We start from the raw sequence: 11,168 nt of genomic DNA, 5'->3' as shown, positions 1-11,168 counted from the left end.
TGCCTTTGAGGAATGTCCATCAAACTGAGGGCCTGCGTATTTTTCAGCGGACCTCAAATAGTTTGGCAGTTTGGACGCGAGGAGCCTGGGCTTTAGCCCTCGAGTCCCTCCATGGGTTGTTTTAACTCTAAGCTGCGCCCGCTCGGGCACGCGGATAACCCACTTGCTACGCATCGAGAAGTAAGGCGATGTTTGTGTGAAATGAGGACCCGGTCCCGTGCTTTCAGTTCTTTTGAGGAGCTAAATGCATGCACAAAGCATCTTTTCACAGTCTTAAATTGATGGCGTAATGCTTTACCTTGGCGTAGGCGCAGACATCGTCGCCTCTCCCTAGCATTGCGTTATCGCAGCGAAAATCAGCGGAGTCGAATCTCCAGGGCGTCAAGGCAAGTTTGGGTTCGGGACCATGGATCCTGGCAAGTGGAAGTGTCCTTTGTGGAAGGGGCCTTCCCAGTCTCTAGTGTTCTTCTTGCGCTGATACTACGTTGTCTTTCTTATCATGCAGCTTTATGGAGTCGCAACTGCCGGGGATCCGGCGCTGCTGTTCTCTCGGCTCGTCATCGCACGAGGACACATTCTTGCGGCCGTTTTTGAGGGCCACATCTCGCCTTCTGCAGCCGAATACTGCCGCAGCCACTGTTGGGAAGCGTTCGTGCAAGCAACCGCGAGCCGTCAGCAGACCCCCGCGGCAGCGACGGTGAGCATTGTTGGGGCATTGGCTCGCGGTGCGGCTCGCGGCGCCCGGGGCCCCAACATATACAATCCTTTTCCTCCTCACATCAGGAAACGTATCCCCGCACACCTCCCCCATCACCGCCTTCACCATATGCCTGACTGGCCCATGCTAGGCCTTGGGGCAAAACCCTGCTTCTACAACCTCGCTCCTGAACACATCTCCTAGCATTCTTCCTCTATGCTCCTGTCCATTTTTCACCGCATTTTTTAATACAGATGTATACGTACGTAATCCGCACGTAAATTTGTTTGCTTTTATTGTGTACTTGCACTCCGCATCGCTGGCCCCTGCCCCGCCCGCTGCATCTTGCCACCGGCTCGACCTTGTCCTTCGCAATCGCTCCGTGTCTTTATCCGACGTGTTTTCCCGTTTCCCCCCCTTCAACCCCCTTGCGTAACCCCCCTCCCGGCACCTTGTGTGTTGAACTGACAAGTCCTTGTTTCGAAGTGAAGGGATTTTTTAAGGGTTTTTTTTGAAGAGCCGGATTGTCCGTGGTTGTGGTGGATGGGGTGGATGGGGTGGATGGAACGAGTAGAAGAGGCAGTGCGAGAAGGGGAGGGGCAGGACAAAACTGATGGAGGGGAAGAAATTGGTAATCTTAGCCGTCATGTCGTCACGTTGTGGGGGGGAGGGCCCTCTTTTCTCCCCCTCCCAATACACACAAAAAACACACCCGACGTGACCACCTCAATAAATGTGACGATGCCACTCGGCGGCGAAACATAAAAAAACGCCGCCTTCCTCCCCCATTTCAGTTCTCCCCTCCTCCTCCTCATCATCATCATCGTCATCGCCATCACCATCCCGTAAAACCCCCACGCCCCTCGCCCCGTCTTGGGCCTCCCAGTCCCGCCCAGTCCCCAGTTCCTGTGTCCTTGCTGCCTTCTCCTTCTCTTGCGGCTTCACCCTCCACCCACCGCACGGTGCCGTGTGTCCGCATACCCCACGCTACCCCCCACACCCGCTCTCATCCCCCCGTACTTCAATCTCTGCACTAGAAGCCCCCCTCCTTTTCCCTCCCTTCCCTTCGTTCATCATCTCGGCCCCGCAACATCCTCTTCTCCCCCTTTGCTCCCACCCCTTCCACCCCGCCCCACCCCCCTCCCACCCGCCCACCACCGCCATTCTGGTATACAGCTCCGCGCTCTGGACCGGGGCTTCCTCACCTGCTCCAAGCATTCCCTGGAGTCCCGCCTCTCCAGCGGCTGCAGTGCCACGCTCCTCCACATCGACCTAGCCACCCGCACCGTCACCACAGCCTCCGTGGGTGCACACGGGGCTGTAGGCCTGGGCAGTAGCACTAGCACTAGCAGCGGTGGCGTTCCGGGGGTAGGCCGCAGCACAGATGGTGGCGGTGGTGGAGCTGCCGTCACGGTGGCGGCTGATGCGCCAGCAGCAACAGCATCAGCAGGGCGGCGGGGAGTGCGTGGGAGCGCGGGCGTGGGGGCAGCTGCGCTTAGGACGCATCACCGAGTGTACGGCGGGCCGTTGACTTGCTTTGTGACGTTGGAAAACCCCAGTGCGGAGTGCAGGTGGGCACGGGGACGGGGGGACGGGGACGGGGGGGGGGGCGGAAATCATACGATGCAAGGAAACGTGGAATGAACTGCCACAAGGCGTTCAAAGCTCTCGCAAAACTGCCGCTAGTGAGTGAGTCCCAAGCGACCAAGTAACGACCCGTAGTGCCGGAAGTAATAAAGCCCCATTACTACGTTACCGACATTTTCGTGTTGTAGTCGTCGTCTGGTGTCGCGAGATTGTCGTTACGGTCCTTGATGGTGAGGGGCAAGCCTGTGGCTAACTTTGTCATTAACTCGAACGGTAAATGCGACTTCTTACCCGGCACCTCAACTCGAAGGAAGCAACGTAAAGCTGCAGACTTACCTTGATTTCGCATGGACAGTGGCCACACGACGATTCCGCAGGAATGATGATTTATGACAGCATGCGAAAGAAGCGAAAGAGGGAGGGGAGGGAGGGGAGGGGAGGGGAGGGGAGGGGAGGGGAGGGGAGGTTGAAGAGCTAGGCACGCAGGCAGCCGGGCCCTGGCGTGATGAGGATGGAGGGGAGGGGGTGGTGGTGTGGGGGGTGTTTCGCACAGCTACTTTTACTCCTTTCACCACCCACCCCTCAATTCATGGACGCGTTTTTCCGTTTCCTATCTTCCTATATCTGCACGTCAGGCGAGGTCTATCCGGGCTGGTCGATCTGGTCCAGTCCGCCCTCACACCTCAGGGACAGCAGCAACAACAGCAACAACAGCAACAACAGCAACAACAGCAACAGCAGCAAGGCGCTGCAGCACCCGGGGTCCCGCAATCGCTGCCGTCCCTGGATCCCTCCGCCCCCGCGAGCATCGGCTCCGGGGCATCCGGCATCGGCGGCACAGCGTCGTTCGTACGGCGTATTGCGCCCGCCCCGGTGCCCCCGGCGGCGGCGGCGGCGCATTATCCCCAGGCCCTGGGATTCGGCTGCGCCAAGGACCTCCCGGTGCTGGTGGCGGCCTATGAAAACGCGGCGAACGCGGCAGCGGCGGCAGCGGCGGCAACGGCGGCGGCGGCGGCAGCCCATGTACACGCCCAGCCTGCGGGCCGCTTCGGCGCCGCCAGCCGCCACCTGCACTGCGGTTGCGAAGTGCGGGTGAGCTCTCGGCCGCTGGCGGCAGGGGACGAGTGCCTGGTGTTGTTGGCGGGTTGCGGCGGGGCTGGCGGCCGTACTGCCAGCGGTGGTCTCGGGGCGCGAGCTGGCGGGAGGGGCAGCAGCGGAGCCGGAGGCGTCGTCGCCGCCGCCGCCGCCGCCAGCATGAACAGCGGTGCAGGCGGCGAAAGTAACGGCGGCGGCAATGCCTCGGCCGCACGCAGCGGCGGCGCCGTCGCTAGCGGCGCAACTGGCAGCGGTGCGATTAGCAGCGGCGGCGCCAGTGGCGGCTTGATTGGCTCCTCTGCATTATTGCCGCTGCCGCTCCCCTGCGCGTGGGCCCCCGCGGGGGCTCTCAGCGCCGCCGACGCCGTATCTCTCGCGCACGAGCTAGCGGCGGCGGCGGCGGCGTGGCCCCCAGCGGTGAAGGAAGGCGGTCGTGGTGCCAGCAATGTTGGTGGTGCTACAGCTGCTAACTCTGCAGCGTCAGTGGCGGTGAGTTCGCTAACACGTGCACGTCAGGAGGTCTAAGTAACAAGTCACAAACGTTTCGCACAAGTGCGGGAGTGGTGGTTCCGTCAAAGTCGGGAGGCCATGGACTAAATATATTGAGTCTAAGTCTAAGTAAGCGTTTGGTTTTGTTGGGTTTGTAGGTATGTAGGTATGTCCCAGCGGCAATCTACATGTACACATATGTAAGTGCGTATGTATGTATGCATGAATGTATAGCCGATATGAAGCCTGAGACATATTATCATCAGCTCCCCCCGCAAGCGCTATGCATGGCGGGTGGGGCCCACAACGACATGGCGTTCATTACTACTCTGCCACTGATCATGAAGATCAGTGTAGCTGCAAAACACAGACCGGGGGCCGCACAACCCCAGCCTTCAGGGTCTCTTCCTTCATCTCTCATGTTTATTATCTCTCATATTTATTATATTTATTGTTATATGTATAACCCTACACTCTAAACTAATCTATCTATCCATCTATGTATGTATGTATGTATGCGCCCGCCGTGGTGTCGTGCTTGACATTGATATGGTATGTTAATGGATCATCCGGCTGTCGGCTGCCGTACAGGCGGTACGGCTCTGGGGCCCCGCCATGGACGACCGCTTCGGAGTCCTGTACGACAGCTACGACGCTGAGGCGACGGCAGTAGCTACCGCCACGCCGACGCCGACGGCGGTCAATGACTCGTCAGTTGGTGATCGGAGCGCCATGGCGGTTGCGTCGTACGCTGTGACTGCAGCGCTCCGAAACCGGGGGGGATTGGGCGGTCTTGTTCGAGGCATGGGAGGTGAGCCCTGGGTGCCTGTGGGGTGTATGTGCGTTGTGTGGATACATACATACATACATACATGTCTCCTATTCGCCCTCCTGCAGCTTCGGCTCCTCCCGCCACGCCAGCGAGTCTCTCCGCCGCTTGCATCACGATCTGGCTGGATTGGGGGATAGCGGCGCCGGAAGGGGCCGCTGCCGCTGGCGGCGCCGTCGCCCGTCCGGCCACATCCAGGATTGAAATGCGGCCACCGCCGCCGCCACAGCAACTACCGCGTGCCGCTGCTCGTTGGGACCTCCTTCGCGCTTACTGCCGCTTCGTGGTGGCGAGGCGGCGGCGGATCATTGCCATGTGGCATGCGCTGGCGGCGGCGGTGGCGGCGGCGGCGCCGCAGCGGCCGTCGCCGTCAGCAGCCGCGCCGTCGCCGCTGGCGCAACAGATTGCGTCTGTGCTGTCTCTAGGAGCCGGCGGAGCGGGGCAAGCCAGCTTCGAGTCATGTACGGGTGGTGGTACGGCAACGGTGATGAATCGTACCGCGTCGTTTACCTCTCGCCCTCCGGTCATGATGGAGTTTGTGGAGGAGTTGCCGACACCGGCGTCGTCGGGGGCCGTCGTCGGTCGTCATGATCCTTACGGGGGCAGCGTCATGGCGGCGGCGTCTGCCGTCACTGCGACGGCGGCGGCGTCTGCCTCCGCGGCCATCGGCAGCAGCATGGCCACCGCCGCAGCCAACGCTGCTGCAGCCACTCTCGATGAATCTCACACTCACTCGGCTTCCGCCGCCGCGCCGTACGGTATCAGCGGCCTCGTCATGGCGCCCATGGGTAGTACGGAGGACATGGACGTTGCCGACGGCGACGGCGACGCCGGCGGCTTTTCCGTCGAGGCCTCTACAGCGCAGCCGCCGCCGCCGCCGCCGCTGCTCTCCCAGCGAAGCTTCGTGATGCCGTATCCGCTCGGCAATCGCTCCGTTATGGCCGCGTTGAGCTTGCGGCCTAGCCAATCCATGTCGGACTTGAATAACCTGGAAGCTAAAGCACGAGCTCAGAGCATTAACCCTCGTGAGCCTAGCGTGTCTAGGCACGGCAGCGACGGCGGCGCCGCCGCCGCCGTCGCCGCCGCCACCACAAATGAGTCGACCTCGTGTACCGACCTGGCGGCGCCACACGAGGCGGAAGCGCACTTGCCGTACCACAGGTACTACAGTAACCAGATGTCGACGTCGTCCGCAGCGTCCACCGCTGGCTTCGGCGCTGGCGCTGGCGGCGGCGGCGGCGGCGGCGCGTCCGGCTCCCATTTCGACTGGTCACTGGTGATGACCTCAGTACAACAGAGTTCCGATTCGCGGTACGAAAACTCGGCGGGGCATACGCCCATCCCGTCTACCGCCGCGAACCGATTCGCCTCATCTTTAGGTTATGGCCACGACGGCGTGGCGGCGGCGGCGGCGTCGCACCAGATGACGTTTGGCGGCGGCGGCGCCGTCGCCGGCGGGCGCAGCCCGGCGGGCGAGTCCCACGCCGTCGTCGGGTCGGGGGGGTACCTAGCCATCCCTGGCGGCGGCGGCGGCGGCGGCGCCAATACCCGTCTGCGCCAGAAGTCCTCGGCGCCGCCACCGGGGTCTGTCTCATTCTCATCGTACGTCAGTCGTGACGCCCTGAGTGCGGCGTCAGTGGCGGCGGTGGCACCGCCGCCGTCGGTTCGTACGAGCAGCCGCAGCGACTCCGTCGGGAGTGGCGGCCCCAGCGTGGGTCGCGTTGGAGTGGGTTCCCTCCTCCTCCCGAGCTCCTCAGGCTGCTCACTGGACGTGCAACCAACGCCAGGTGGGGATATTTAGGAGGGTTGAAAATTATTCACCACTTTTATTATTTCGCAACGGGGGAAAACACCATTTTTTCGGGGTGAAGCCTGTATAGTTTGTAAGGTGTATTTCGCACAACAATAGAATGGCAATAATGGTTTGTTTTAAGTTTTGTAAATTTGTTTTTCTTACTTTTGTGGGTTGTGAAATCTAATCGGATGTCATTGAGTCATTTATTGTTGTTGACTGGGTACTGGGTACTGGATTGCACTTCGGACGTTTGAAGCTGTGCCATGTTTGGCTGTTTTGCAGCTTCATCACTTACCATGTGACTCACACACTCGCTCATACACCCTCTCACATGCAGATTATCTGGTCTCGCCCTCGCACTCGCGCTCGCATTCGCCCTCGCCCTCGCATTCGCACTCGCACTCGCATTTGATTTCGCACTCGCGCTTGCATTCGCACTCGCACTCACACTTACACTTACACACTCACACTTACACACTCACACACTCGCACTCACACACTCGCACTCGCACTCGCATTCGCATTCGCACTCACACTCGCACTTACACACTCACACTCACACTTACACTTACACACTCACACTTACACACTCACACACTCACACTTACACACTCACACACTCACACACTCACACACTCGCACTCGCCGTACCTCTTCCACAGGTATCGTTATCGGCCGTCGTTCCGCCGGCGACTCTGACGGCGACGACTCAACCTCCCCCGCCGCGGCCGCCAGTGCCGGAGACGCTGAGACGGAAACCGAGCTCATAAGTGAGGATCTCCCGCAGTTGCGAATCGAATCGACCGCCGAGTTGGCGGCGCTCATGGCGGAGATCATCATTACGGATGACGGAGAGGTGGTGCGCGGCGCCGGCGGCGCCGCCATGCCGCCGCCGTACAACAGCCGCAGCCACGGCCTGCACGTTGGCGGTCTCCACTCACATAAAGGCAGTCGGTCGCTTAGTCGACAGGGGAGCCGGGGCTGGCAGCCGCGACTTGCGATCGTACGGGAGGACGCCCGGGAGGTGGGTGCGGGTTTTAGGTTCTTGGGCGCTAGAGAACCCCGGGGGCGTTGCCGGGTAAATATGTACCATTGAAAATACTGGGGCTGTTCAAAATGTGCGAATGTCGTACATATTGTCGTATTTTGCCGTAACCTATTGTGTGTGGACTGTAATGTCGACAATGGACACTTGTTTTTTGGTGCTCACATATACATTTTTTTGTGTATCTTACTATTCATAGCGTTTTTGGACACCAAAGCATACAGAATCAAGAAGCTGGGGGTGGGGGTTAGGCGGCTTGTTGGGGTTTGGCGGCTTGTCTATCGGTCTGTCAGTCTGTCGGGACAACGGGGGAACGGGGACGATAAGTGGAATTTTGTAGGGGGTGGGAAAGATGGGGCTGAGGGTGAAACTCCCCCCTTGCACTTCCTAAAACAAACTCAACAATGAATTGATGAAACATTAGATGGCATAGCAGTGTAATAGTATAACAGGATAATAGTATAGTAATGTAATAGTATCCGACCACCTCGCCCATTTTCTGTTGTTACCTGGTGCCAAACGCACGATATCATGTCGTACGCCGTTTCGTACGGCGGTTGTTGTCGTACCGTTGTCGTATTCCAGGCCAACACCAGCACGAGCTGCAGTCAATTGCTGTTGGCGGAGGGAGTTCGCTTCACTGCCATTTCCGAGGAGCGGGGCAGCAGCACCTCCCAGGTGGGGGAGCAGTGGGGGAGGGGGAGGGGGGGATGTGTGTGTGTGAGGCATGCATACATACATACATACGTGCATACGTGCATACCTACATACGTACATACATATATACACCACACTCTGCAGGGAAGCGACCGCGGTAGCTCCAGCGGCAACTCATCCCAACGGTCCAAGCTCGCCAGCAGCAGCAGCAGCAACGGCGGTAGCGCAAGCAACGGCGGCGGGAGCAACGGCAACCCGACAGCTGCCAGCAGTAGCCCCAACGGCAGCGTCGAGGAACAGCTGGCAATGCTGGGTGCCGCCGGCGCAGCGGCGGTCCTTGTGCCACCCACGCTGCCTCCGCCGCGGCTTGTTGTTGGCGCCGCCACCGCCGCCACCGCCACCGCCGCCGCCGCCGCCGCTGACGTTACTTGTCACTCGCCTTGGAGCCGTCTGGGTGTTGTGGCTGGCAGCGGTCACGGCGGCGACGGCGGCAGCGGCGGTGTTGACGGTTACGCGGCGGGGTCGCCAATTACGCCAACGCAGTCGCCATTCGCTGTTATGCAGCACGACGAAGTGATGTCGTCGCCGCCGCCGCCGCAGCGGGGCCGGCAGCGGCGTCCGCTGGCGCTACAAGAGCTTCATGCACCCCTTCTGGAGCAGCAGCGGGGGCGGCAGCAGCAGCGGCCGTGTGATGCGGATTGGCTTCGGACGACCCCGTCTGCGACGACGGTGATTGACGCTGGCGTTACGGCATTCACGACAGTTGCGGCCACGGATGTCGGCGTCGGCGTCGACGGCGAGGGCGCGTCATCGCGGAATCCGTTGCCACTGCGCCAGGAGCAGGAACGGGTTGCAGTTACGGCGGCGGCGGCGGCGGCGGCAGCGAGCTCCGCCGACGTAGCGACTCGTACAACCACGAAGCTGCCACTCTCAGCGGCGGCGGCGCCGCCGCCGCCGCTCCCGTCGGAGCTTCCCAGTACTGGACTTGCGGACGTTCTGGATGACCTTCGTCCCTCCTTGGAGAGCCACGGCCTGACGGAGAAGGACGCCGCCGCCGCCCCCTCCCGTACAGACGTTGCTGCGGGAGCGGTGGCTAGCTTGCTGCGCATCACGACATCACCTTCGGTTGCACGGTACCGCGACGTTCAGTACACCAGAGAGCCTGCCGTACCAGTCGCAGCGGCGGCGGTGGCGGCGGCTGCAGTAGAGCGTATTTCAACTCCGACTTCCGTTCTCGGACCCCATTGGTCGATTAATGAGCTGGCTACAGGTGATGGTTTCGGAGAAGACGTGGATTGTGCCGTACGCGATACAGGCGCCGCCGCTGTCGCCGGCGGCGGGTGGCAGCGTCAATCGCCCTATCAGCTACGGTCGTACAGGACCGCAGCGGCGGCGACGAGGTCTGATGCCACTGCCGCCGCCGCCGCCGCGGCCGCCGCCGCGCTCTCTGCCCTGGAGTCCTTCCATGAAGCCGCTTCGGCTGGCGGCTATCCCGACGACGCCGACGCGGCGGCGGCCTTCCAGTCCGCGACGTTTCAAATGGTGGGTCGAGCCCGTAGCGCGTCCGTTAGTCGTTCCGCAGGTCTTTCCAACCACCGCAACCACCACCAAAGCAGCTTTCCATTTCAGTCCTTGCATCATGTCCAGCATCGCCAGCGTCAACACAGCGCATGCCAGTACACCAGCGTCGACGCCGCTAGTGCCGACGGCGACGGCGACGACGACGGCGGTGACGATGTTCCAGTTTCGTGTCAAACCACCGCTCCCCAGCTTCCCGTCCTCGGACCCCCGTCGGGCGATGAGCATCACTCCATCCCAAGCCATCCCGCCGCCGCTCGCCGTACACGTCGCTTGTACGGCCTGTCGGAAGCAGTGCCGCCGCTGTCGGCGGGCTCTGCTGCGCGGTCGTGCTGTTCCGCGGCGGCAGCGACAGCGTCGGCAACCACAGCTGCAGCGGCGGCGTACGACACCAGCGGCGCCGCTGCGAATACGGTCACCACGATTGACCGGTCGTGGTCTATGGGTAGCGGCAGCGGCCCGTTGTACAGCTTGCTGCAGTCCACGTTGTCCAAGGGATCTATCACCGCCGCCACCACATCGACGGCGATTCCGACGCCGGCCTGCGACTCAGCCCAATGTTCCGGAACTCGATTGCCGATTGTTCGCCCGCTGTCGCCGCCGCCGCTGTCGCCGCTGCAGGCCTCGTCGGCAGCGGCGCCGCTGTCTTCACCGCAATCGCCGGCGTCAGCGGGTGCCGCTGCGAGTAGTACGGCAGGACCATCGCGCGTCGGCGTGCCTTGCACACAGCCTGAGTCCGGCGGCGGCGGCGGCGGCGGTCACAGCCGACGGCCAAGCCTCCTTCTCGCCGCCGATACCGACGCCGACGCCGTCGTGGTGTCGTCTTCCGCGGCGGCGGTGGCCGGATTGCTGCCGTCACTCCCCGCGGATTGTGCGTCGAGCTCCAGACTGGAGGGGTCGGCGTCCTTCTCCGTGACGTTGCATGCCCCACGATTTTCGGACTGGGAGCCTCAAGGGGCTGGCGCTGCCGCCATTGCCTCCGGCGTCAGCGTCGGCATCGGCGTCAACTCCAGCGGCAGCGGTTTGGGCGGCGCCGCCGCTGGCATCCCTGCTGCTGCCGCCGCCGCGGCTGCTGACGCGGCCGCCGCTGTCAATGCCGGTGCCGGCGGTGATGCCGCTGGCACCGGATACTCACCCAGCGAAGACTTGCCAAGCATTTCGACTATGGATACAACTGGGCAGTCTTTGTCGTACCTGTCACCGTACACCGTACACTTCACGCCGTATAGCCATCACCACTTCCATCATCGGCCACAGGCTCTGCCACCCACACGGCTATCACGAACGGGTGCTCCGCCTGCGGGTGACGTGGGAATGCTGGGTGCCTTGAACGCCCCCACAGCCCCCGATAGCCGGATAGCTTGTGGAGTCGGTATCTCCGCTGCCAGCGGCGGCG

General features: G+C 61.8%; 1 protein-coding gene across 1 annotated transcript in view; it reads left to right on the top strand.

The window, feature by feature from the left end:
• Nucleotides 1–499: 499 nt before the first annotated feature.
• VOLCADRAFT_92533 (uncharacterized protein) overlaps nucleotides 500–11,168 on the top strand; it is a gene marked incomplete at both ends in the record, with an annotated part of 14,521 nt that continues 3,852 nt past the window's right edge. The window contains 9 exons of the mRNA XM_002951935.1: nucleotides 500–697; nucleotides 1,584–1,664; nucleotides 1,874–2,158; nucleotides 3,194–3,868; nucleotides 4,460–4,679; nucleotides 4,766–6,484; nucleotides 7,155–7,516; nucleotides 8,123–8,215; nucleotides 8,795–10,793. Coding sequence (XP_002951981.1) covers nucleotides 500–697; nucleotides 1,584–1,664; nucleotides 1,874–2,158; nucleotides 3,194–3,868; nucleotides 4,460–4,679; nucleotides 4,766–6,484; nucleotides 7,155–7,516; nucleotides 8,123–8,215; nucleotides 8,795–10,793 — 5,632 coding nt within the window. The remainder of the gene's footprint in view (nucleotides 698–1,583; nucleotides 1,665–1,873; nucleotides 2,159–3,193; nucleotides 3,869–4,459; nucleotides 4,680–4,765; nucleotides 6,485–7,154; nucleotides 7,517–8,122; nucleotides 8,216–8,794; nucleotides 10,794–11,168) is intronic.

The sequence above is a fragment of the Volvox carteri genome (assembly GCF_000143455.1).
Source record: "Volvox carteri f. nagariensis unplaced genomic scaffold VOLCAscaffold_26, whole genome shotgun sequence".
Taxonomy (NCBI): Eukaryota; Viridiplantae; Chlorophyta; class Chlorophyceae; order Chlamydomonadales; family Volvocaceae; genus Volvox; species Volvox carteri.
This window is presented reverse-complemented; position numbering and strand designations above follow the sequence as displayed.